The sequence below is a fragment of the Gadus morhua genome, chromosome 20 (assembly GCF_902167405.1).
Source record: "Gadus morhua chromosome 20, gadMor3.0, whole genome shotgun sequence".
In the NCBI taxonomy this organism is placed as follows: domain Eukaryota; kingdom Metazoa; phylum Chordata; class Actinopteri; order Gadiformes; family Gadidae; genus Gadus; species Gadus morhua.
Window position 1 is genome coordinate 16,572,006 of NC_044067.1, and position 27,500 is coordinate 16,599,505.

Sequence of the window (27,500 nt, forward strand, 5' to 3'; positions counted from 1 at the left end):
GTGTGCGTGCTCAGTGTGTGTGTGTGTGTGTGTGTGTGTGTTTCTGTGTGTGTGTGTGTGTGTGTGTGTGTGTGTGTGTTTGTGTGTGTGTGTGTGTGTGTGTGTGTGTGTGTGTGTGCTCAGTGTGTGTGTGTGTGTGTGTGTGTGTGTGTGTGTTTCTGTGTGTGTGTGTGTGTGTGTGTGTGTGTGTGTGTGTGTGTGTGTGCTCAGTGTGTGTGTGTGTGTGTGTGTTTGTGTGTGTGTGTGTGTGTGTGTGTGTGTGTGGGGGGGGGGGGTTCTCAGTGTGTGTGTGCATGTGCATGTGTGTGCTCAGTGTGTGTGTGTGTGTGTGTGTGTGTGTGTGTGTGTGTGTGTGTGTGTGTGTGCTCTCTAAGCGTGAGAACCAGGTCAATATCTTCAGAGGAAGTTGTATGTTAGTATGGAGGGATGAATAAGAGAAGCAGAGGAGAGGATGAATAAAGGAGGAGCCATGAGGAGATGAGAAGTGCTGACAGAGAGGTCATTGATCTAAGCTAACTAGAGAACTTTTAAGTCACACAAGACAAGCATGCATACATGCAGCCAATCAGAAAGGAGGCCATCACACTGTACACACTTACAGCCAATGAAAAAAAGGCCTTGATAATGTACACATACACAGGCACGGAGAAACCAGAACAACAAAAATAAGTACTTGTGAGAATTGAGAGCTCATATTTATTTATGTTTGTGTGTGTTTGTGTGTGTGTGTGTGTGGGGGGGGGGGGGGACGGACTCAGGACTGGGAAGAACAAAATAAATTGAGAGCAGGAAAAAACACAGTTTGGGGAAAGATAAACAGAGAGCAAAAAGGGATTTTGCTAGATAGATGGAGGGGCGATGAAAAGCGAGCGAGAGCGAGAGGGATGGGAGGGAGATGGAAAGAGAGGAGGAAACAGAGGAGGAGGGTAGGTATAAAGTGCAGGGAGAGGTTAACATCAGATTAGCGAGCCAGGAGGCTCTTAACGTGATTATGGACGATACAATTGAACTTTACTTGACTTGGCTTCGGTAAATGTTTAGAGAAAGAGAGTAGATTAGAAAGGAAGGAATTTACTATGAGGAGAATGAAGGAAGGTAGAGGAAGAGATGGAAGAGATGGAAGGGATGGAAGCGATGGAAGGAGGAAGTTAGGAGAGGAGGAGAGGGAGGAATGAAGGAGGAAATGAAAAATGGCGGCACGGAAGGACAGAAGAAAGGGTGGTGGGTGATTAGAAGAAGAAAGGAGGCAGAGTGGAGGAAGGAAGGAGGGAGCATAGAGGAAGGAAGGAGGGAGCAGAGAGGAAGGAAGGGGAGAGTGTGAAGGAAGAGAGAATGGCCAGATGAATGCTGGGCCTTTAGCGCTGCAGGCCTTTGATGTTCCGAGGGCCTTTAAAGTTAATATAGAGCCTGATTGGCATGGTATGTGTTTACAGGCAGTATGTGTGTGTGTGTGTGTGTGTGTGTGTGTGTGTGTGTGTGTGCATGTGTACGGAGAGGTGTATGTGTGTTTGACCACATGACCTAAATTAGCAAAGGGCCCAGAGTAGACTTTGTGGCGCTCTACTTTAATTAAACATACACACACACACACACACACATGCACCTTGTCATACCCTGCAAACAAATTCCATGCCAAATATACACACAGGAGATTCTTAGAAAGTACTTCAAACACAAATTGGACATAGTGATTATTATAGAGTACATGCATGCATGCTTTGCATGCACACAAAAACACACACACACACACACACACACACACACACACACACACACACACACACACACACACACACACACACACACACACACACACACACACACACACACACACACACACACACACACACTCACGCAAATATCACGAAAGACACAGAAGGAAGCATAATTTATTTCATTTAAGCTTTATTAAATAATAATAACATTAAAAAAGGAAATATTTCTGTACAAAGTCTACAAACAACTGTTTGAGTGATGTAGCCAGTGCTGGGGGTGTATGGGAGCGCCCATCTGTGTGTTTGTGTGTGTGTGTGTGTGTGTGTGTGTGTGTGTGTGTGTGTGTGTGTGTGTGTGTGTGTGTGTGTGTGTGTGTGTGTGTGTGTGTGTGGGTATGAATGGTGTACATGAATGTGTGTGTGCGTCCATCAGAACAGAACTGATAAAACTATCTGGGTATCAAAAAACGAAAGCGAGAATCAGCCACACCAGGCAGGAGAGAGAGGGACGGAGCGAAAGAGAGATAGAGAGAGTGAGCGAGAGAGAGAGAGCGAGAGAGTGAGAGCGAGAGAGAGTTTGTGTGTGCGTGTAACGTAGGTTAATGTATGGAATGGTGGATCATGAAATAGAGGAAAAGGGAAGGAGCAGAGAGAGGCAGAGAGATACTGAGAGAGAGCGGGAGAGAGGGAGAGAGACTGTGAGAGAGCGAAAGAGAGAGAGAGGAGAGAGAGATAAAGTTCAGAAGTTGAGTGGGGGAGAGGAGAAAGTGGCTCCAAGGCACTTGGATAGAACAGTCTGCCACAGTCAAATGAAAGCTTAGCACGATGAACCCAATGTTCTCCATCTCTCCCTCACTCTCTCCATCCCTCTCTCCATCCTTCAACGCCCCTTCATAATCCCATCCTTCCATCCTTTAACTTGGCCAAAGTAGAACTGCCGCCTATAGAGTTACATGCCCTTGAATGGAGAGAGTGAGAGAGAGAGAGAGAGAGTGAGAGTGAGGTAGAGAGTCAGAGAGAATGGGAATTATGAATGTATTGTGTACAGTCTTCAATCCCCCCTCTTTCTCACTCTAATGCTAATCATCATCTTTCATTATCTCCTCTCGTTTTAAAGATCAACACAAGGAGATCTACTCTCCCTTATAGTTTACAAAACATGTCTGGATGTGAATCATTAAGCCCAGGTCGGGGTTTACTTAGCTTTAACCTGTTTGTTTTCCTGTCTCTTTCTCTCTAACTGATGGGCATACTGGCTTTTCCTTTCGCCCTACTGGTCTGTTTATGTTCTGTGAGTGTCTCGCAACCCGTTCGTGTCTCACTCTCCCTTTACGTCTCTCTCTTTCCGATCCAAACTTCTCTCAGTCTGCCCCGTCTGTCTGCGTGCCTGTCTGTGTGACTCCCGCTGCATCAGTGTGTGTCTGTGTGTCAGTGTGTGTCCGTGTTTCTGTCTGTGTGTTGCTCCGTCAGTGGAGGCCCTAGTAGCCTTCCTCCAGCGGCACTGGCTGTTCACCATGGCTCTCATCCGATACAGCGTTGTACTGTAGGTCAGCTTAAGGCTCGCTTGTGTGTGTGCGTCCAAAGAAACACCTCCGCTTCTGGGGCCTGCTCCAACTCCATCGGCCCCCTGTTCAGGGACCAGGGGGTGGAAAGGGGTGGGAGTTGTCGGGTGGGTGTCACTCCACCAACACCACCACTAAAGGAAACTTGAACACTGTTTCAGCTCATTGGCAATCCATAGGTTGCGATAAAACAATCACTGGCAGTTTGTTCACACAGTATCTGACCAATGTGTTGTATAATGTCGGCCGCTCATACAGTCAAAAATCAAGAAATAAAAATAGATATATGTATATATATATATATATCAAACACAAACTCTAGAATACTGGATCTAAAGCAGGACTTCATAACAGCATGTTAGATTTCGATAGATTTCTGTCTTTCATTTCCTTTACTCGTCTACTTTATCTTTAAACTGATTGTTTCTAACAGAAAATGTGTTAAACAAAAGAAGATAAATCAAGAAACAGTGACGTCCATGAGCAATGACGTGACAATGGATCGTGCTCAACTAAAAAATAAAGGTATGTCTAAAAATGGCGAAAAATATCCTACAGGGCGGTTACAAAAACTGAAGCTGGTTTGTCTTTTAAATTTTCATTTTTTTAAAGAGACACAATGCTAAAACAAAACAGAAAACAACCAAACAATCACCATCACTCTTCTATGCCACTGGTTTTTCACGAAGCGCAGACCGAACAAGTAGCGAGCGAGCACCGCTAGTAAGCTAACCGACATGCTAATGTACTCCCGGCTTTTCAAACTGATAGAACTCATATTTATTAACTGCCTTCAACAAACAAACAGACATCGATGTTTCATCATTTCATCAGGTTTTCACTCTCAGAAATCTGGATTCGTTTGAGTTGTGTTGTTATAAATGTTGTGGTTACTGTCATTATCATGACATGTTTAAGCGAGGGGGATAGGCATTCGTTTGATATGGAGTTGAATGGAATGAACCCACACTAAAAGGTCCATTGGGAGAAGTACCAAAGGCTTCCGTTGCAGTCTGAGGTGGACCTTTGAATCTTTCTTCTCGTCATCATTGGCAAACGTTGAAATTCAAGTGGATGAGGACTACTAGCATTAGTTCTTTCCAAGAAAGTCCATGTCAGAGTCCTCTATCAGAGAGCTCTATTGGAGAACTAAACTGGAGACCTCTACTGGAGAACTCTACTGGAGAACTCTATTGGCATGTTAGCCCAAGGTCCAAGCACCCAGATTGTCACAATTTTACCGACTTCTGCTGGCCGGTGGGTTTGCATTTCAATGCTGGTCGTTCAAGTTGTCATTCATGTTATTCATTCCTTCATTCATTCACAGGCTTTTTTATTCTTTAATCATCAAGCAGACTCTCTCCTGCAGGCAGAGGAGGAGCTGGGGAGTTGGCAAGAGGGGGTAATCCATCCAGTCACTCTCCCCCACCCCGATTGAGGCCTAAAAGCAGGTGAGGGTGGGCAGGCGCAAGGGGGGAGGGGGAGGGGGTGGGACTCCATACACTTGGCACATGAGAAGGTCAGGGTTTAACAGAGCTCAAAGTCTTTCCCCCCCATCAGACATCAACAGCAAAGGAGAAGGAGGAGGTTGGCATTCAAAAGTTCTCCCCCTTCGGACATCAAAACCAGCGGGGCCTTGCGGGGTGAGGGGCCAGCAATTGGGCGGGTTGGTTGAGGTGGCCGTTGAGACTCATCTAAGTAGTGCTGCTTCGGTTCCATCATGAGGCGTACACAAAAAAGGACTCCCATCCTTTACAATCACAGGAGCAGACGTAGCAAACACATGTCGGACGTTTCCCTCATCCACGCCCTCCTCCCCCTTCATCAGTCCTTTGTCCAACCATCCACTCCTCCACCCTCAGCCCTCACCATGAGACCCCCGTGGGGTGGGGGTGGGGGGGGCTGCTCTGTCCGCCCGCCCGCTCACGCCTCAGAGCAACACCTCTGCTGGTTGATCTTCACCTTGTGCTTGATGCCGTCGTACAGCTCAAAGTTGTAGTTCTCCAGGGTGGTGGAGGAGCGGGAGGACAGGCCGCTGTAGGAGCAGGTGCAGTAGAGCAGCATGCCGGCGCACACGGCGCCCAGCACCACGCCCAGGGAGCTCATCACGATGATGGTGAGCAGGATGGGGTCCAGGGAGTACAGCCAGGCGTTGTCCTTGTCCTTCTCCGACACCAGGGTCACCGAGGGCGGGTCCGCCGACGACGGGGTGGAAGAGGAGGGCGGCCATCCCGGAAAGACGTAGCCTGGGAAGGGGGGGGGGGGGGGGGGGGAGGATGGGTTAACGTTTGGTACTTGGTGTTTAGCAGAGGGTTCTATTCCTCTCAAACTGGAGTGGATTCATTTTAACATTGTGTTCAATAATCTTTTGGAGGCAGCCTTTTGTGAATCCCGACAAACTGATGTGAACCATGTTGTGAGCTCAGTGTCACTAGTCAGTAACCAGACGCAGGTCCTTGTGCACAGTCAGCTATTGGCAAGTATAGGGACTGCAATATAACAGAATATATACAGAGCATGCTGCAATTGCTCAACAAAGTGGATTGATTAAATGACATGTAGGTAAGGACTAGAGGTAGGGGCTAGACCATCTTGCAGCAGGTGGACTGCAAACATTGTGAAAGTCTTTCTTTCTTTATTAATAACACATGAATAATGCATAGTGATCTACGAAGGGCCATAGCTTAAACGATTTTAAACACAAAAAAAATCACGCTAAGCTATCCCACAAAATGTCTAATGTGTTATGTATTAGACACGTGAACAAGCCAGTAAAGGACTGCATTTAGGGAAGTAAACATAGTAAATAAGAGTAAGATTGAAGCCGAGAACGAAGTGTTCTCTGTTGTTCCCGTCAAGAGACTTGATTAAACTCCTTTTAAGGAGTGTGCAACACACACACACACACAGCCACACATACACATGAAATAAACTGATTGTTAGAGACAGCAGGTTTTTTTCCCAGATGCCCAGAGGGAACGTGCCTGTCTTTCTTGGTTCTCAAACACTCACGCACACACACACACACACGCACACGCACACGCACACACACACTTAAATAGACCTGACTCTGTATGTAGCCAGAGGCTTGGTTTTTGTTGTAACAAAGCTTAAACATGGAGAGCCAGAGGCAAAGCTGGACAGCATGGTTCACACGATGTAGCATTAGCTCTGTTTCTGGGATGACGCTATGTAGCTTTAGCTCTGCTCCAGGGCTAAAACTGCATAGCTTTAGCCCTTCTCTGACCTAACGCTGCTCCAGGGCTAGTGCTATGCAGAATTAGCTTTGCTCAGGGGCTACTTCTACGAAGGAGAAGTGTAGAATTAGTCCTGAAACAGAGCTAATGCTAGCCTGCTCCTAATGAGGCTTATCGAGGACTCTCTCCGGCCTAGCCATGTAATCTTACTGTGAAAATGAACAACAGAAAGGAAGAAGTGAAGGAGAGAGGAGGAGGAGAAGGTGGCCGAGAGCGGCGAGGGAGAAGAGGATTGATGCGGAGAGGAGAGGAGGTGGCGCGATTAAGTGTTTGCGTTGTAACCGGAGCCTCACCTCCGTTGAAGCGGGGTTTCTGGTTGAAAACAGTGTCTTTTCCAAAGTCAATAGGTCTTGGATCTGCCAAGGAGAGAAAGGAAAACAAGGTTGAGCCTTGAGGAGAACAGGGGAGCACAGAGAACTTCACAGAGTCAACAACAGAAGGTGATAACTCCCGGACCCAATCTCGTGTTATGTCAAGAGCATGCCTTCGCGGCCCGGTAAGGCGTCAAACTACCCTATCTGCTGCCAAGCGATGGCTATCTGACGCCCACCTCACACACAGTTCTTTACACCGAAACCACTTCTTAGAGGGAGGTATTTACTCGACAGCATCAAGCACACCTGAGTGACGCTCGGTGGGAGTCCTCTGTACCGTGGCGGGAAGCCGCCATTATTCCCCTTATTTGCTGTATCAAAAAAGAGAGATAGGAGCGAGCCTGACCCTTATCCAGAGAGTTTCATTATGTGATAAGCATCGTCTAGATCTTCATTCATTCAAAGAGAAAGAGAGGGAGAGAGGGGGAGAGAGAGAGAAAGAGAGAGGGGGGTGGGAGGGAGAGAGCGAGAGAGAGAGAGAGAGAGAGAGAGAGAGAGAGAGAGAGAGAGAGAGGGAGAGACAGAGAGGGAGAGAGAGAGAGAGAGAGAGAGAGAGAGAGAGAGAGGGAGAGAGGGGGGGGGGGGGGGGGGGGGGGGGAGAGGGACCGACAGAGCGGGGGGAAGGAAAGTTCCCTTCAAAAATAAACCCATTCAAGGTGTTTCATAGAAAAATATCACATTTTATTACCATTCCATTCCGTACATTTGAGTTACTTTAGTTCCAAGACCACAGCATGTAAACAGGCTAGAAGACAGCTTCATATCTCTAGGACGGGCTGAGGTGCAAGACCAGGCAGGGTTTGGTGCTCCATTCGGTTCAAATCAGCCTCTATTTAAGGACATTTATATTATAATTTTGCTCTTTTTCAAAGAAAAGAGCAATATCCAGGGGCAGCAGACAGTAGGTTGCTTCCAGTGCTAAAGGAACCATTGTTGCATTATGAAAATAAAAAGTAATAAATATTCAAAAGATAAGGCATGAGAAACTAATTTGATGGAGATAAAAAAGACTGTGTTCGACTTCGTTTCCCTAAGTGCGATAAAGACGTATTTCTTCATAAAACACTGTAAGAATATACAGGCACTGGTATCTATAGTTATCCGCAATCACTTTAAACATACAAATACAAATAAATGCACTTAAATGCCATGGAAAATAGACAAAATTTACAATTTCTTAATTAACAAAGATGAAATACGGTGAGGTCAAATCAAAGTTGAAACAGGAGAAGATACATAAACCATGATTTGCCAAATATCAAACCTAAAAATGACCTTTAACCCCTCACCTTGATTATTTAGCCCAAGGTCAATGCTCATTTCAATAATTGATTGACGTATGTCTAAGTTATTGCAATGATTCATCGCTCAGTGGGTAACACTACATTAAGTATCAGTAAGTCAGGCGGACAATACTTTTTGGGACTTATTATTTGGAGGCCACTTAGTGAAAATGAATGATAACAGTATGAAAAAGGTATCAACAATCAGGTTGCTGAGGAGCTGGTCAGAGTCAAGGCCTCACATTCACAAAGGCAGACCAAAGTGCTTCCAGTTTATCAAAGAGCTGTGCTGGTGGGTGCATACATAGCACTCAACCAAATCCCCTGTATCATCATTATGCCGTATATGATCAGTTATAGATATGTCATACATCATATCTGACTCTAACCCTTGTCAGTCGTGCACAAGACACTCTTAGAGCAATACTTACGAAATAAGAACAATATCAACATCTTCAAATAAGGCATAGAGTCACAAAATAAGAATAGGACTGTAAACACCAGATAGGCAATCATCGGATGTGCCTCATCTTTTAGAAGTAAGGTCAAAGGTTATAGGTTACCAACAGTGATTCTGGTAGTGAAAAACAAACAACAAAACATTGTCAAATAAAACAAGGCAGTTGATCCAGACAAAACCAGATGAAACTAGATAGATCATAAAAGACAGGAAGAGAGCTCACAAAACCATATTTAACTAGGGGCGACAGCGAAAAATATAGAGGTAGAGAGAAAGCGCTAGCGAGAGATAATTAACGCAGCCATATTAAACCAGAAGGACTGAGTGCACATTGGAGAGAAAGCGAGAGAGAGAGTGTGAGAGATAGATAGAGCGATGAGAGTGAGAAAGAGAGAGTGAATGAGAGAGAGAGATGATCAGTGCACTCCTGCAGATTACGAACTTCATTATGTCCTGAGGGGGGGGGTCTTTAAACATATACTTAACATGAATTACATTTCGCCATCATTCCTGCATAATACGCGCATCAACCTCCCACCCCGACCACCACCACCCAGAAGGAGCGGGAGCCTCCATCTATTTATATTACAGGCATGAACGTTGAATCATCTCCAGTCATCTGTTTGATCAAATGCAGCACCATCCAAAGGAGCTGGCCTGAACCCTGATTGAGCCGTCTGTGTTCCCTGGGTCTGATCTCATTGTGGGTGGGGTACCACGCTAACCCAAAGACCATCCCCCCACTTCCCTTACAGCCCCCAGGCTACCTTCTCACCTGGCACGTGTCTGAACCCCCCTCCCCAACCCCCCCCCTCCCCAGCAATATGTTAAAAGCCCAGCGACGAGAGGCGGAGATGATGAAAGCGAGCAGATAGAAAGTAAAGGAGCTAAACTCTGAGGAGGAAGACGGTTGAACACTTTCTAACGACGCTGGCGGTGAGCCGGCGGGCGGAGCACCCGGAGAGGGAAGCAGCGCTCGCAGCCCAGAGCAGATTAAACCCCCCCCCCCCCCCCCCCCTCGCCAATTACTAACCGCAAGAATGAAAAGGGGGGGACGGGGACTTTTTCTATTCTTTTTTTTCTATTCAGGCACAGCTGTGGATGGCTCTTTAGCACGGTGTGCCCCCGTCCTGAAGGGGCCGAGGACCCCGTGGAGTGCTTACACTCGTTAATATTTTGTAGGAGGAGCGGAGGGAAGGCAGGGAGACGCGGGGCGGACGGGGGAAGGAAAAAACAGCCAGCCTGGAAATGCTTACTGCAGGATTTCATAAAGGCAATGTGTTCCATTAACTAATTAGAAATATTAAAGGGTCTCAAAGCAATCTGTGACGGAGACGTAAGAGGCGTGGGCCGCTGATTTAAAAGCACTGTGTGACAAGGTGCCAACGCCTGCTCCAAATCGAGCCGAAATCGACAGGGGGGCAGTGTGTGTGTGTGTGTGTGTGTGTGTGTGTGTGTGTGTGTGTGTGTGTGTGTGTGTGTGTGTGTGTGTGTGTGTGTGTGTGTGTGTGTGTGTGTGTGTGTGTGTGTGTGTGTGAGAGAGAGTGAGCAAGAGAGAAAGAAAGAGAAAAAGAGAGAAAGAGAGCTGGGACTTTAGAGAGTGTGTTTGTATGTGTGTGTGTGTGTGTGTGTGTGTGTGTGTGTGTGCGCGCGTGCGCGTGTGTGTGTGTGTGTGTGTGTGTGTGTGTGTGTGTGTGTGTGTGTGGATGTGTGTGTGTGTGTGTGTGTGTGTGTGTGTGTGTGTGTGTGTGTGTGAGAGTAAAGCGGGACTTTGGTAGAGACTATGCTTGTGTGTGTGTGTGTGTGTATGTGTGTGCGTGTATTGTTTTGTGTGTGCGTGTGCGTGTGTGTGTGTGTGTGTGTGTGCAAGGCTAACAAGACAGAAATAAATAGAGAAAGACAGAAAGAAATAAAGAACCATTTGAGTAAACCTGCAACGGCAGCACAACATAAACACGTATCATATATCATTTCTGTGTTTGTGCTAAAGACCCTCATTGATTAGGGTGAGGCATTAAGCTGCCACACTGACGCATATTATATGTAAATCATAGAGAGAGAGAGGGGGAGACGGGGGAGACAGAGACAGAGAGAGAGGGAGAGACAGAGGGAGAGTCTGAAAGGGCACAATATGGCTACATAAGCAGTAACCAGCTGAAAATGCATTAGGATAATAAAGCAGAAAGGGCATTCTATGAGAGAAGGGAAAAAATTGGGTTTTCAATCCGAATGAAATAGCACAAAAAAATGGCACAAATGGTAAAAGCATCGGGAAAATGTTTTCTTTTATATATCTTGATATACTATATGTCATGGCTGAGGGAGCCAGATTCCCCCAGAACAATACAACCACACATTGTTTGAAGGTACGATGAGCACACGTACAGTCACATACACACACACTTGTCTGTACACACTGTCCCAAAGTGGCTGTATTGTGCAGTGTCATACTCATACACACACAAATGTATTCTCTCTCTCTCTCCCCCTTCCAGCCCATCCCATCCTCTAGTTAATTCCTAAAAACAACATGGCGTGTCTAGTTCCTTGTTTGACAGCTAACAAGCCACAGATCAGACTGGGCATCTCTTTTTCAGAAAATCCTTCACGTCCAAGAAAATATCAAATCCCCCCCACAGGTGTGTCTTACTCCTCTATGAATAACCTACCTGTCAGGTGTGGAAAATGTGAGTGTGTGTGTGTGTGTGTGTGTGTGTGTGTGTGTGTGTGTGTGTGTGTGTGTGTGTGTGTGTGTGTGTGTGTGTGTGTGTGTGTGTGTGTGTGAGTGAGAGTCTATGTGTATGTGTATGAATGTGTGTGTGCCAACATCAAGCCAGTGTCAGTCCATCTGTTCATTGCATGCCCAGCTGCTCCCTGTCATCAATAAATCGTATGGTCTTTGTTTAACCGCTACGGCGCATCAACCACTGTGTCATTTTAATTCTCTATCTATAAATTCTCCCCACCGGCACACACACACTTCAAAACTACTCATAGCTGTGATACGTCCCATCAAGTCTCACTCGTAATGGTGCATTGTAGCACTTTTTCTCGACGCCCCCCTGAGTGTACAGGGAGTACTGCAGTTCTGTGCGCCAAAACACACGTCAGTGTGACAATCCCTTCCTTCTACGGGTCAACCCAGGGATCCCCACCGACCTTCGACCCCTTTGTATCCAAGGGATACCCCTCTCGAAACAGGAGGCTAAAAATGCTCTGAACATGTCCACCAGCGCCACCGCCGCCACAGACAGCAGCAGTAGCAGCCGATCTTTAACACACAGAGTCGTACAGTTCGTCCTTGTCCAAGCGGATGTTGAGCATGGACTCCAGGCTGGGCAGGGCGGGGGCACTGGGCAGGAACACGCACTGCGGGCCGGGGGCGGGGAGCTGCTGCAGAGTCTGCTGCTGCTGCAGGGACTGGGGCGGCTGTCTGGGGCGGTACCCCGGGTAGGCGGGCGGGCCCTGGGGCTGTTGGTACGCGTGTTGGTGGTGGAGGGGGCGGAGCTCGTTGTCGTGGTACAGCACTGAGTGGTGGTGGTGGAGGTGGCTACAGGTGGTCCTGCTCTGCTTCTTGTTGGCCAGGTAGCAGCGATGGCAGCACAGCACCGTCAGCAGCGTGACCGCGGTGAGCAGCAACAGGGCCCCGCCCCCCACCAACACAAAGAACCAATAGGCCGGGGCGGACCGCGCCGCCATAGTGTTCACGGTGGGCTCCGTCCCACACATGGCTCCCCCTGGAGGGCAGGAGGACACATTACAGGTGGGCCTAGCGGCGGGGTCAGGCAGCTATGCAGGGTGCACGGTTGCTTATAATACCCTGCCCTAAAAAGTTCATAATGACTGCATTACAGTCACTAAGCAGCTAGGAAGTTATAGTTAATAAGCAATGGGATCAGTGAGCAGATCTGTCCCGCAGTTGACAAGTTCAATGTTAATGTCTGACGTGTGAAGGTTGCTAGGCAGAATGTTAACTTCTTTAAACATAATCAGGAGCCTCTTTATTAATACATTTAGACACGTCAGCACCAGCAATCAAAATGGTGTTGTACATTTAGCTCAGGACAACAATTCTCATAAGGTCAACTGCATACTGCTTACTACTTTATTTTATAATCTGTGACACGTAGTGCTTTTGTCAACGTGGAAAGCGCAGGCATTAGCTGCACATTTACAGAGTCATGCCATGCTGAAACCGCAGGATTTGATTGGTCGGTGCAAAGCCGTAGTTAGGCAGCGAACGCATCATTCCAGATCTGAATGAGGAGCAGTGTGGGCGGAGGGGCAGTGAGGTCATTGTTTTAAGATATGTGGGACGTTGGGCTGGAGTTAAAACGAAGAAATGGAACCGAGAGAGAAGAGAGGAGAAACGCAGAGGAAGCCAGCAGAAAGTGGAATGAAAAGGAATCACAAGTGAAAGGTGAAAGAGCCAACATGAGATGAAGAGAGAGAGGAGGGAGAGCGACCGAGACAGAGAAGGATAGAGAGAGAGAGAGAGAGAGAGAGAGAGAGAGAGAGAGAGAGAGAGAGAGAGAGAGAGAGAGAGAGAGAGAGACAGAGAGAGAGAGACAGAGACAGAGACAGAGACAGAAAAAGAGAGAGCGGGAGAGAGAAAGAGAGAGAACGAGGAAGAGAAAGACAGAGCCGGGCCAGAGAGCATGAGAAGGAGTAATCCAGTGATGATATATTTAATCCTGCATTAAATGAAAGGAGAAAAAAATAAGTCTAATGAAAGAGACTGAACCACAGAAGGAAAAAGTGGATAAAAGTAAAGCATTCAAACGCACCATAGAGACTCAGAACCTGGAGCACGCTCACAGTCTCCTCTGCCTTCTGATTGTAAAGCTGTGCGTTAAGAGAGCCTGCGCTGTCGTCCTCGCCACACATTTACTAAAACATCCACCCTTTTATGCTTCTTCAGATCTGAGCGGGTACTCTGGTGAGAGAGAAAACTACATGGGAGCTCTGTTGCAGAGTGGCCCGTTGAAGAAGGGATTAAAAGACACTTTTAACTTTCCTCCATGAACACTAATCTATCTATGTGCAGGAAACCCTCTTGATAGAGGAGATTTCCTGTTTCATGGGATAAGGTGCGTTTAATGCAGGATTAACCGTGGGGGGTCAGGTTGTGAGAGAATTCTTCCTTGTGGGAAATTAGCATAATATACTCGCTATTGTTTGTGTGTGTGTGTGTGTGTGCGCTTTTGCACCATCATGCAAAATCGGTCAGACTGCCAGCCATTTCTTGCCACAAGCCAAATGCTTTCTCGATCGAGATCCAACAAAGTTCCATGGTGGTCAAGATGCTCTGGGTTTACTGCAGTTAAAAGAAGGCGCAACCGATGAACCATAATTACAAACTGGACAAGGACATGCTTGGGTTTGAGGTAGGTCTAACCGGCATACGCTGTGTATTTTGAGTATATTACGTTCTTTTTTAAGAATGTTTAAACTAAATGCATCTCCTTCTGTTGTCACGGAACAGCTTGAGACAGATCAAGAAATAACCCGAGCAACAATTCATTTCATCTGTAAAGTTAAAGGATAGATAGACTTTATCATAGCATATCAAAGCAACATTTAAGGAACAAAAGTCCTGTTATGTTGCTCAACAAATCTAGCTCAAGCAATGCTGACCACAACCGCCCAGCTATTAAACCGCTGGCACATATTTAGTATATTCTCAACATGTTCAACTTTGGCTACCCCATCGTATAAGAAATAAGATCCATTTCCATTGGTCTCACTGTTCTTTCACACATAATTAGCAAACCTCTCTGGACCGTATTATGAAATGAGTGGATACCGGCTATACGATACCAGCTAGCATCAACAGTTAGCATCGCTCGCTTATGAGATGAGTGAGTACAGGCTATACGATACCAGCTAGCATCAACAGTTAGCATCGCTCGCTTATGAGATGAGTGAGTACAGGCTATACGATACCAGCTAGCATCAACAGTTAGCATCGCTCGCTTATTGGATGAGTGAGTACAAGCTATACGATACTATTTAACATCAACAGTTAGCATCGCTCGCTTCTGCGATGAGTGAGTAAAGGCTATACGATACCAGTTAGCAATGCTAGCTGTCATCATAGCCCAATTTGTCTAATGACTTAGACTTTGAGCCAAAATGAACTAAGAGGTATTTTTTCAGTGACTGATTCTATTTTAGTGCAGTGGAAAGACAATATAAGATGCCAAATATCTACTCTGCATCCTGACAGTATTTAATCTCACAGACACACACACACACAAACACACACACACACTCATACAAAGAGACACACGCACGCACGCAACATGCTCACACACACACACACACACACACACACACACACACACACACACACACACACACACACACACACACACACACACACACACACACACACACACACACACACACACACACACACACACACACAATATACACCACATGATTGAAGATATAAGTAAGTTCTGTTGAATTATACACAATAACACTGAAGCTCAATAACAATAAAGTATACTAGAGGGAGCAATAAAGATGAAAAATAAATCCCACAAAAATAAACCTTTTCTGTGATACACTGATATTGTTCTCAAATAACTTGTTTGGTTTCTCTATAACAACTGACCTCAGGGCAGTCATTTTGACCACCAACAATCTGCACCAACAAGTATAGGGTTCTGTTTGTTTGTCGTCTGTTTGTTTGTCTTGACAAGCAAGGAGAATAAAATAAAAGAAGAATGAAAGGGTTCCATATTTTTCCAACACAGACCTACTGCTTACTTGACATAAACCCAACACACACCAAGGTGGGGAGAGAAGAGAAGGGAATAAAGAAGAAGACAGAGGGAATGGGGATGGAGGAGGGGAGGATGAAGCAGAGGAAAAGGAACGGAAAGCACAGGAGAGAAAGGAACCACCGGAGAAGCAAAGAGTTGCAGGGGCCGAGGAATTTTGGGCAGAGGAAAGGCATAATGGCAGAGGAAAGAAAGTGAGGGAGAGAGAAAGGTAATCTACGACGGTTCAGTCTCCACATATGGTGCGAGGGCAGAGGATGGATCAGAGATAGCAAAGAGCTTAAATTAAATTAAATTGATGGAGCGATTTTAATAAACAGTTGGAGAAAGTGTGTATCAAACCCAGGGCGCTTTGTCCTCCCGGCTCCAGTGGTCCTTTATTTATCATACACAGCAATAAAGCAGCCATCCCTGTTTAGAATCATCCCTGTGTGCGTGTGTGTGTGTGTGTCCCCGCCACAGGCCCGGCATCACTAAACATCACCGCGGCAGAAAGCGGCCCCCGCGGTCGTACATATATTACCATCAGAGAGCGCCGCGCGTCCCCCAGACACTCAGTCACTCCAACAGCTGATTGGACGCAAGCCTCAAGGTGTGGCCTCGGCTGTTACACACAGCACTGCCCGGCGGTTAGACTGATCGACCGCCAGCCCAGAGGCACCGGGGGTTCGATCCCCGATGTCCCCAGCCGTCGTGTAGGCGTTCCACGGCGAGACGGCCTCAGCTCCTACCACCTGCTCCTTAATGACATGCATCTCCTCGGATCCAAACCGTCTGCTAAATTAGGAAACGTTCCACCGCCGCCGTCGACAGATTCCTCATCATCTCACCAGAGACGTGAGAGCATTTTTACGTTGGGAAACAGCACCGCGAGTGAGAACAACAAGGAGTGGAGATCGCTGGCGGGCCTTCGGGACCAGGCCACACCCCTAACGATGTATTGGCGCCGGTGCCTGATGAATAATTCACAGCCGCCGATGTTGACGGTGAACCTGTTTGTGACGGATGCCTCGCAGTCAATACCTCCATAACTCAATAGCTGTCACAGAGAGAGAGAGAGAGAGCGGGTGGGAGGTTGGTACGCAGGAACAAGGCCTCAGTCCAGCATGCAGAGGGGGAGCCATGCTGGAGCGATATATGGCTAGGTGCTCTCTCTCCTTGTGCCAATGTCACAGAGATGGGGAGGGGGGGTATTTTGAATTTGAGACAAAAGAGAAAGATGTGAGAGAAAAAGAGGAAGAGAGAGAAAAGTAGAGGGAGAGGTAGAGGGAGACGGGAGAGAGAGAGGTGGAGAGTAAGAGGAAGAGAGAGAGGTAGAGAGAGAGGGGTATCACGAGGAAGGCATTAAACCCAACCATCACAGCCTCTGCACCACACCAATATGGGCGAGCTCTTCCGATATTCAGCCTCCTCAGCACCCATTTTTCAACCCTCACACACATGTGTCAGCAAGGGGTAGGACAGACCAAAACAAGGTGCCCCTGACCCAGAGTAGCAATGCAAGCTCAGTTTAGCGACAGGCAGGAAGCACAGACAGTTTGGTACAGGAAGTAGGTCCAGCAGGGAAACCGGAAATGGAACTTACCAGTCATGTCTGGAGGGAAGGCTGGGAAGGGCTCTGCTCGTGAGAGAGAGAGAGAGAGAGAGAGAGAGAGAGAGAGAGAGAGAGAGAGAGAGAGAGAGAGAGAGAGAGAGAGAGAGAGAGAGAGAGAGACAGAGAGAGAGAGAGAGAGAGAGAGAGAGAGAGAGTTAGGGTTAGAATTGCCAAATTCTTGAAATTGTACATGTTCAATCTCTTGCTCACACACACACATAGCAATATGCTGACCTTTCTTTTTATTATATATATATTTTCTGCCTTCCCCTTCCTCCCTCACATCATCATCTCTCTGCCCTACCCTCGCTCTCTTCCAACCTGTCACCTCATCCTTGCTCTCTCTGTCATGATCTATCTCCGTCCCTCGCCCGAGGTTAATGGCAACAGAATTAATGGCGGGATGACTCAGAGAAAAAGCAGTGGGGGAACAGTACGAGAGGGTTTTCGGAGGGGGAGAGGCGGGGGGGGGGGGGGGGGGGGGGGGGGAGAGAGGGACGGAGAGAGGGCGAATGAGGTGGACAGGGTCCACAGAAGTTCGGTTTACTGAAGTGCGTACGACCTGGTGTATGGTGGAGGTGACGGAGCGGGAAACCAAAAAGGAAAATGAAAAACCAAAACGGCAAGAAAATCTGAGACAGATGTGAGGAGAACAGAGAGACAGGCTGACAGACAGACGGACAGACAGACCGGCTCACAGGCCGACGTGCGCGGTCATGTGTGTACACGGTCGAGACGCGCAAACTCGCGTGCGCGTCTTTGATTAGCGTTTGTGCTGTTTGTGAGCGAATGCGTTCGTTTCCGTTGAGTGTGGAGTCATGATGTCCGGCTGTGTTTCATATCACACTGCCCTGTGATTACGTTATAATTATACGTCTCGGGGTCGGTGATTCCAGTGGCGTATCTGGAGGCTTGTTGCTTTTAGATTAGTGTTGTTTACTGGAAAAGCAATGACATTTATGGATCACACGCTCACTGCACGTGCGCACACATTCCAGGGCTTGTGTCACGAACACACACACGCACCCACACGTACAGTTTTATTATATTATAGCTTGTTTTTGTTTATAATAGGACAAATAAATTGATATTGAAGTAGAGAAAGAGGGAGAGAACAAAAAAACTTGGGAGGGTGAGAGAGAAATGGACTGTTAGAGAGAGAGAGAGAGACGGAGAGAGAGAGTGAGCGACAGAGAGATTGAGAGAATATGTTGCGATAGAGAGAGAGGGAAGGAAGGAGGACTGAAGAGCAACCAGGGTGATGAAGAAAAAGAGAGAAAGCGATATAATGAAAGATAGATTACAATCCATGGCCTGTGGCTGCGTTTGGCCTACTTTCTCTTGTTGTTTTGTGAACGGGAAAACATTATGAACAATATTTTACACTCGCTCTCCTTCTCTGGTCTCTAGTGAGAACATAGCTCAGAGGTCTTTTGGGAGCAAGCTGTGAAGCTGTGAAGGCGAACAAGACAGAAACAACTGACGATTGGATTGCCTAAAACAGATAGACAGCAGACAGACAGACAGACGATGACAGACGATGAATGGATAAAGAAATGGGTGAATGAATGGATTAATTGATGGATGAATAGTTAGATTGATGCCAGAATGGATCTATAGAGGAATGGAATTCATGAGTAGACAGATTGATGAAGAGTTAGATGGATGGATTAATTAACTGATGAATTGACACATAAATGCACTGAAAAATGTAGGGATTGATGGATGAGTGGGTGAATTAATTGAAATATCAATGAATTGATGAACTGAGGACTGGATCAATCGTAGATGCAGTAGATGCATGGATGGATGGGTGTATACATGGATGGATGAAGAGGAGGAGGAATGTGTGAGGGAATGAAGAGATCAGTCTTACGTGTGCACTGCTCCTGGTCCATGCTGCTGCTCATCTGGACGTTATCTATCCTGATGTGCCCTCTGGTGCCATGCTCGAAGAAGCCCTCAAACACCACCTGGAGGGGATGGGGGGGGGGGGGGGGAGAGACCAGGGAGAAGTGTGAGACAATCAATACCTTTCAGCAGCCCACATGTGATCCAGTGTCAACAGGGACGCATCTCTCACACGCTTCCCCCCTCAGAGCTGGCCCTCTCCCCTGGGTCTAACACACCACCACCCTCCGCTCAGCACCACTCACCTGGTACTCCCTGGGGCTCTGGGGCAGGATGGTGCGTCCCTCCCTCCAGTGGGGGCCCTGCTCCCCCTTCAGCTGCCAGATGGGGGTCTCCTCGTCGTCGTTGTCCCTCAGCAGCACCCGCAGGCTCCCCATGGCCTCCCCCTGGAGCTGGTAGTAGAAGAGCAGGCAGAGCGGGCCCAGCTCTGGCCCCACCTCGGGGCTCAGCAGGCGGGCACGCTGCCGCAGCGTGTGGGCCCCCGCGTCCACGTGGAGGTAGTTACCGGAGAAGTCTGCAGAGGGAGGAGGAGGAGGAGGGAGGAGGTCAGGGGTCGTATCTTTAGGGCCAGAAGGCACCACATAATCAACAGCGATTGGATGTCTAAGATTCTGAATTCAGTTTCCCCTAATGGACTTGATAAAGTGATCCACTTGGATCCGCGCACACACAGACCCTGCGCCGCGCACACACACACACACACACACACACCTCCTTAACCACGCTTGTTATGAATACTGCCACCTCATCCATTGTCCAATTTTGGCAACTTAGCACAACCAACAGTTCCAGCGTTTTGTGTGTGTGTGTGTGTGTGTGTGTGTGTGTGTGTGTGTGTGTGTGTGTGTGTGTGTGTGTGTGTGTGTGTGTTTGTGTGTGTGTGTTGTATGTGTTTGTGTGTGTATGTGTGTTTGTGTGTATGTGTTTGTATGCGTGTTTGTGTGTGTGTGTGTGTGTGTGTGTGTGTGTGTGTGTGTGTGTGTGTGTGTGTGTGTGTGTGTGTGTGTGTTTGTGTGTTCTTTACTTCTCTTTCAATTATTAATCCAATCCAATTGACTTTTATGAAGGACGTTTAGAAGGAAAATGTAATGGCAAGAAATAAAACAGAATGAGAATGATAGAGAGATCGAGTGAGAGGTAGTGTGAGAGTGAGTGAGAGGTGAGAAAGAAAGAGAGAGAGAGAGCGAGAGAGTGAGAGAGCGAGAGAGAGAGAGAGAGAGAGAGAGAGAGAGAGAGAGAGAGAGGGAGACTGAGAGAATGAGTGATAGAGAGAGAGAGAGAGAGGGAGATTGAGAGAGAGGGAGAGAAAGCGAGTGATAGAGAGTGAGAGAGAACGAGAGAGTGAGAGAGAGAGAGAGAGAGAGAGAGAGAGAGAGAGAGAGAGAGAGAGAGAGAGAGAGAGAGAGAGAGAGAGAGAGAGAGAACAAAGGAGAGAATGAGAGAAAGAGAGAGAGAGAGAGAGAGAGAGAGAGAGAGAGAGAGAGAGAGAGAGAGAGAGAGAGAGAGAGCGCTCTTCGCACAACTATAAGCATTAGCCATCTGCAGCAGTGTAGTCTGTTTGTCTATTAGGAGCAGAATGGGCGATCTGCTGGGGCTGCAAACAGCCTGCTTATCAATGCACACAACACTGGCTGACACCTCGGGGAGGGAGGGGGGAGGGAGGTAGGGCCAGGGAGAGGTTAGGGAGGGAGAGGGTGAGGGCGTAGGGGACAGTGCGAGATAAACAAATGACCTGTTTTTATCTATTCCTCTCTCCATTACTCTCTCACTCTTTAAATCTGTCCAACTCTTGATCCACCCGTCCGTCTGTCGTTGCGCCCGTCTGTCCGTCTCTCATTAGGTACAGTTCGAGAACAGGGCTAGTTCCTCTTTCTCAGAGTGTTTGATCTTGGCCAGCCATCGGAGGGGGGGGAATTAATTAGCAGCCCACCATGGGAGGGGGGACGAGTGGGCGGAGGGTTGTGTCAGTGTGTGTGTGTGTGTGTGTGTGTGTGTGTGTTTGCGTGGATGTTAGTGTGTCGTTGCAAGTTAGGGGGCTCACACTAGTGATTTATATCTTTGCCCACGCTAGTCCAAGAGTGTGGCGTGCGCACGTTGGGAGTCTGTGCTCATATATATTTTTCCCGACAGGAGGGACTTTTCATCCACGACAGGTTCCACGTTGCTATGAGAACGTGGCGGAAATAAATGTGTTAAAGCCAAAGAAATGGCAAAGGGGGGGGTTATGAGTGGACTCCCGTCGTGAAAAAGCCTACGTTGGGGGGGGGAGAAGAGGCACCCTGCAACAGAACCACGATTGGATATCACCCCTGAAGTCACGACAGCACGAAGTAATTACACTTAGCAGCGCTTTCCCCTGGTTTTTTACTGTAGCCACTGGTATTATCACCGCCTCGTGTTGTCTCCCATGGCGTTGCCACGGTGACAGGGAGAAGGGGGTTGGGGGGAGGTTCAGCTGGTGGAGAGGCTTGGACGCTGCAGTGACTTTAAAAAAAAACAACGGGTTGACAGTTTGACATCTTGGTAGATAAAAAGAGAGACTGTCAGGTAACTCCCATCATCCTTTGTGGCGAGGAGGTGGAACGTGTCATTATCACATTAGTGACCGCAAAGACCGTCAGTTTCACTCTCCCTCTCTGTTAAAGCCCTCCTTTGATATTTAATAACGGAGCTGAATCGCAGGTTTGAGGGCTTTCACTTCAATTGACTTAACCACCAAGAGAAGAATCTCCTTCTTCTCTTTTGTTGTAACAGAACAAGTGGTTGTCTTTGTGACAAACAAAAGGTGTCTTTGAAGGACTTCCCTCTTTTTCTGTGTATTTAGTATTCGGGTGTTTTGCATTGTCTTGTATTGTATTATTAGGTCTTGTGTGATGTGTCTGCGTCTAAGCTTGCATACCGTTATCTGTGAAAGTGAGACTATCTATCAATCAATCAATCAATCTATCTATCTATCTATCTATCTGTCGATTGATCGATCTATGACATACCTCACTGAAAATGTATCGGTTTTGAAAAGAGTTTGTGTTTCAGTTTGCTCAACATTTTCTAATCGGTTTAGCAGCTTTGTAAAACAATTCTGTTCATTTTGGTCATGTTTCAGTGTGTTAAAGTGTATCCCTTTGGTTAAGAGTTCAGTTTGGTAAAGTGTTTCAGTTCAGTAGAGCCTCTTAGCGAATCAAAAGGGTATTCAATGACAAGTGTCAGGGATGTGGTTAGTGCTACAGGACAGCTCCCAGACAGAAAGCCAAACTAATGCCTCTGCAGAACAAGACTTTATGTCAACTTACTGTCCAATGCAGAAGTAAATGGAGGAGGCCAAGACAATTACACTAACGCACACACACACACACACACACACACACACACACACACACACACACACACACACACACACACACACACACACACACACACACACACACACTCACACACACACACACACACACACACACACACACACACACACACACACACACACACACACACACACACACACACACACACACTCACACACACAGGGTAAGGTGATGTAAGACTTACGTCTCAGTCCTGTCTGTTTATGAAAGCCCTGCTCAGTAGAGCAGAAAGAAGATGACTCCAACAGATACACCAAGAACCTTGGTGCAGGGCAAGGTGTATGTGTGTGTGTGTGTGTGTGTGTGTGTGTGTGTGTGTGTGTGTGTGTGTGTGTCTGTGTGTGTGTGTGTGTGTGTGTCTGTGCTTTTGTGTGTGTGTGTATGCATGTGTCTGTATAGGAAACACACCTTTGAGTGTTTAATGCTAAGGTCGATCCACCTTGGTTAGTTTGGGTGTTTTTACTGTGTGTGTGTGTGTGTTTGTGTGTGTGTGTGTGTGTGTGTGTGTGTGTGTGTGTGTGTGTGTGTGTGTGTGTGTGTGTGTGTGTGTGTGTGTGTGTGTGTGTGTGTGTGTGTGTGTGTGTGTGTGTGTGTGTTACTGTAGCCTCGGGGAGAGCTGGAAAGCTAAGGCAGCAGTTCTGTCAAATATGTTATCTGACCTATCTGATCGCTCTGGGCTGTGTGTGTGTGTGTGTGTGTGTGTGTGTGTGTGTGTGTGTGTGTGTGTGTGTGTGTGTGTGTGTGTGTGTGTGTGTGTGTGTGTGTGTGTGTGTGGTGTGTGTGTGGTGTGTGAGAGAGAACCAGAGAGGGAGAGAGAGAGAGAGAGAGCGAGAGAGCATATGTTTCTCTATGGGTGATGGTTAAAACAGCCTTTCCATCCTAACTCTGGTTAAAGATGGACAGATGGGAAAAACAAGCAAGGAGTAAAGAGGAGGGGAAACACAAAAAGAGAAAACAGGAGTATGTGTGTGGGGGGGGGGGGGGGGGAGTAAATTAAGTTAAGCAGCTCACTTCTGAAATAAACTTAATAACTATCAAAGAGGGATATTAGCTTCAATTAGTTTTAGAGTATGGGATAGAAGTCTTATTAAGCAGTAAGAAGCCGTTGATACCTAAAGTGAGACAGACACCAAAATGTAACCTGCCAACACTTACACACCTGTGATGTCAACCTTGAAGTCACCGTCTACAGACTGGTGCGCTAATCACTGGCACCTGTGATGTCACAAGTGAAGTCACAAGGTGGATACTGCAGACCTAAAGACCGAAGCTGTTTGACAAGGTAAGGTATTTACACCTTTTTCTTTCTAACTTTGTGGAGGTGTTGCGGTTTTGTCTTGAGGTGTGACAGATTATATCAGAGACAGAAATGAGAGCGACATTGTGGGAAGGAAGCAGACAGATAAATGGGGCCAAGCGATATTTCAATTATCATTGTTCTGCTCTCTGTGGTGTCGTTTCTACACGTTATCAAATTAATTAATCAACACATAATGATCCTCGCTTTAGATCCACAACCGAATTCCTCCCTTAATGAGAAAGTATGACCCAGAACGGATTACAATACAAAGTTTGATATCTCCAAACTGTGTGAAACGCATTATTATTTTAAAGATAATAATCTAATCAAATAATCTCATTCTAATTTCCTCGAGTTCCTACGTCACTCTGAATAACACAGAACAAAGACCTAAAATAAAGCAAGCAGTATACTTAAAAGAGAAGAAAAAACCTCACAAAACTTATTTTTCTGCATTTCTTGCACCTCTGATTATGTAACTCGCTAAAATCGCCACAGGTGAACATTGTGTGCAATTGGTCAGAAATGTTTTTGGGGGTTTTATTCCATCATCAGAGTTGTTATTTCTCATCTCCATGGGGACCCCGCCGGTCGCAAAAGAACAATGCTATTGAAGTATGTGGCTCACAGCATGGAGAGATCCACTTGAATAAAGGTAGGCGTAAACCTGTGGAACGAGCCACTTCTACCTTTTCTACTGTCCCTTCTCCAACCAAGCCATCTGCCTTCAGCAAGACACATATCCCGGCTGGTATGGGGGGTTTCCCGCTGCTAAATAAGCAAAGCGCTTTGAAATCTGAGCTATCTGCAGCACGTGTTTGACCTTGCACCATGTACCACTACTGCCCCGTCCGCTGGCTGCATGTTTAAGAAACTAGGTTGGGCTTTTTAACTTTAAATAAATATGAACTGGCTTCGGATAAAAGCGTCAAATGGCTAAATGTAAACGTGGTTTGAAGTCAGTCATAGCAGGAGGGCTCACGCTGAAAAACCACAAAGCCCAGAAGCCTCGTTCGGCTCCCAGGTATAATGAGGGCCCACACACCTTGACACGCTGGAGTGGCATATGTGTGTGTGTGTGTGTGTGTGTGTGTGTGTGTGTGTGTGTGCGCGCGCGCGCGTGTGTGTGTGTGTGTGTGTGGGCGGGCGGGGGGGGGTTCACTAGCAGGCCAGGATCGGCCCCCTTTCCCTATGCGTCTTGGATTTCCTCCCCTCGGAGAGTGGGGAGGAAGGGAAACCACATGGAAGGGAAGGTTAGCGGTTAAGTGTGGCCGGGCCATCTGATGACCCATCCATTCCACGCACACACAGAGATGAATATCTGGGAGCCAGAGGGAGCCAAACCCGGAGCTACAATCAGCTGAGCAGAGCTTTTTCCAGAAGATTCCATAGTTTCCATACCCTCACGAGATGAGCAGAGAGTTGAGAGAGGAAGGAGCGACGCTGGAGGATAATTACTTCTAGGATCTGGTGTGTGTGTGTGTGTGTGGTTGTGTGTGCGTGCATGTATTTTTTTGTGTGTTTGTGTATGTATGTGTGTGTGTATGATTCTCTATCTTCTAAAGTTTAGAACATAGACAATCATACACACACAAACAGACACAACCATATCAATCCAAACCGTGTTAATCTTTTCATTTTTTCATTACTTGAATTGCATTGACAATACCTTTGATAAAACTGAAAATTCCCAATAAAACTGTTCGTAAGTTATGTACTTGAATGAAAACTGTTCAGCAACAGGACCAGTCATGTGACTTACTGTCTAGCTCCGCCTCCACGTTGCCGTGCCCACCATGGCCGTGCGCTCCGCTGGCCGTGCGCAGGGACCAGGTGACCCCTGACCTCGGGTCAGGTAACCAGCCACACAGGTTCTGCTCGAAGTCACACACACTCGACAGAGAGGGAGTGGTGACTGGAGAGAGAGAGAGCGAGCGAGAGCGAGAGCGAGATAGAGAGAGTGAGAGAAGAAGAGAGAGAGAGAGAGAGAGAGAGAGAGACAGAGAGAGAGAGAGAGAGAGAGAGAGAGAGAGAGAGAGAGAGAGAGAGAGAGAGAGAGAGAGAGAGAGAGAGAGCGAGAGAGAGAGAGAGAGAGAGAGAGAGAGAGAGAGAGAGAGAGAGAGAGAGAGAGAGAGAGAGCGAGAGAGAGAGAGAGAGGAAGACGAAGAGAGACAGATAAAGATCGACCGAAATAGATGGAGAGAGAAAAAAAATACAGTAAAGTATCGTTGGAAGTAGGGGAGGAAGAGAGAAAAAGAAAGGGGGAAATATTAATACATTGATTTATATCATAACTCTGTGAAACTCATCACATTGTGCCTATTCAGCAGAATTATTGGAAAGCAGATTTTTTCAATTCCCCACCTGTTGCCAAACAGTACACTCGACACCCTGAAACTAATCAAAATCCCCTTTTTACCGCATGGCAGAAATATGCCCATAAAAATCATATCACTCTACATCCCCAACGTGCACGTTGGTGAATTTGTCTGTGTGCATATGCGTATGAGTGCGTATTTTTTTTGTCTTTGTATGTGTCTAAATATGTGCAGATTTGTGGTGCATGTAAATGTGTGTGTGTGTGTGTGTGTGTGTGTGTGTGTGTGTGTGTGTGTGTGTGTGTGTGTGTGTGTGTGTGTGTGTGTGTGTGTGTGTGTGTGTGTGTGTGTGCGTGTGTGTGTGCTTCTGTAAAACATCTGTAACGAATGCTTGTTAAATGAGACGTTCTCTCACTTGGGTTCCCCTCAGGGAGCTAACTCTGAAAAACCACAAATCCCAGAAGCCTCGTGGGGCTCTCTGGCATAATGAGGGCCCACACACCTTGAAACGGTGAAGTGGAGTCGAGTGGGGATGTGTGTCTGTGCATGAAAGTGTGTGTGTGAAGGGGGCAATCTTGTGGTTACTGTGTCTAACTCCCAGCTGAAAGGATCTACCTGTAGGCACCAGAGAGCATGATGCCCTGGCTTGGGATAAAAGCTTCTGTAAATAACTAAAGACTACTAACAGCATGGTAGACAAAAAGGTAGTAGTAGTGATTGCAGTAGTAGCAGTGTTTTTGTTTACCGGATCTCATTGGAGCGGTGGTCTCTTCTGGTCTTGGTGGGGTGGGTGTGGTTGGGTCAGGTATGGTCGTGGTTTCTGTGCAAATAAAAAAACAAGATGAGAACAGGTTAGAAGACCGGAGGCTACAGAACCATGGACAGTTAGAACACACTGTTTATCTCGACTGGAAGTACAGTATGTGAGAGTAGAGCAGACCATGATTGAATCACAGAGGGAGGGGAAGTCGTAGGGAACTACTGAATGGGAATATTTGTTTGGAGATTTTCTGAAGGAGGGAACATTTTGAGGAATTGGCTTGGGATTCCAGTACTCTCTCACTCTCTCAGCAAAGTGCTGTGTGTTCTGCAGTTGAACGCAATTCGTTCTAAAATGATTCAAACCAAAACTGGCAGACACTCCAAATCAATGTGAAAATAAATAAATAAATTGATATTAAAAATAACTGAAAAAACAGATTTTAAGATTCTTTAAAACTGCTGTGTTCAATTTTCTGCTGGTGGCGGTGGCATCGAAACGCAGAACCCGGGAAAATGACAGAGTGGGGTTAAGAACCAAGGTGGCACCTCACTGATGCCTGTGCCATGCCATTCATTACTACACACAGTTGGCTGGCACACACTCAAACACACACACACACACACGCACACAAACACACAAAAACCAACTCATACATACACACTGATTCACGGGCGTACCAACATGCACACGCACACACACACACACACAAACAAACAGACACACACACACACACACACACACACACACACACACACACACACACACACACACACACACACACACACACACACACACACACACACACACACACAC

The 27,500-nt window shown here is 46.9% G+C and overlaps 1 protein-coding gene across 3 annotated transcripts in view; it reads right to left on the reverse strand.

Moving 5' to 3' along the window:
• Positions 1-1,888: 1,888 nt before the first annotated feature.
• The window catches only part of nrp2b (neuropilin 2b), a 98,203-nt gene continuing 72,591 nt past the window's right edge, over positions 1,889-27,500 (reverse strand). The window contains exons 12-18 of one of the 3 annotated variants that reach the window (XM_030343029.1): positions 26,670-26,744; positions 25,369-25,521; positions 19,193-19,461; positions 18,913-19,009; positions 17,028-17,060; positions 6,828-6,890; positions 1,889-5,523 (exon numbers count right to left, since the gene is read on the reverse strand). In XM_030343029.1, the coding sequence (XP_030198889.1) occupies positions 5,201-5,523; positions 6,828-6,890; positions 17,028-17,060; positions 18,913-19,009; positions 19,193-19,461; positions 25,369-25,521; positions 26,670-26,744 (1,013 nt within the window). In that variant the 3' untranslated portion in view covers positions 1,889-5,200. Of the gene's footprint in view, positions 5,524-6,827; positions 6,891-10,919; positions 12,389-17,027; positions 17,061-18,912; positions 19,010-19,192; positions 19,462-25,368; positions 25,522-26,669; positions 26,745-27,500 lie in introns of those variants that run through there. The other 2 variants (XM_030343030.1, XM_030343028.1) reach the window with 2 other exon arrangements.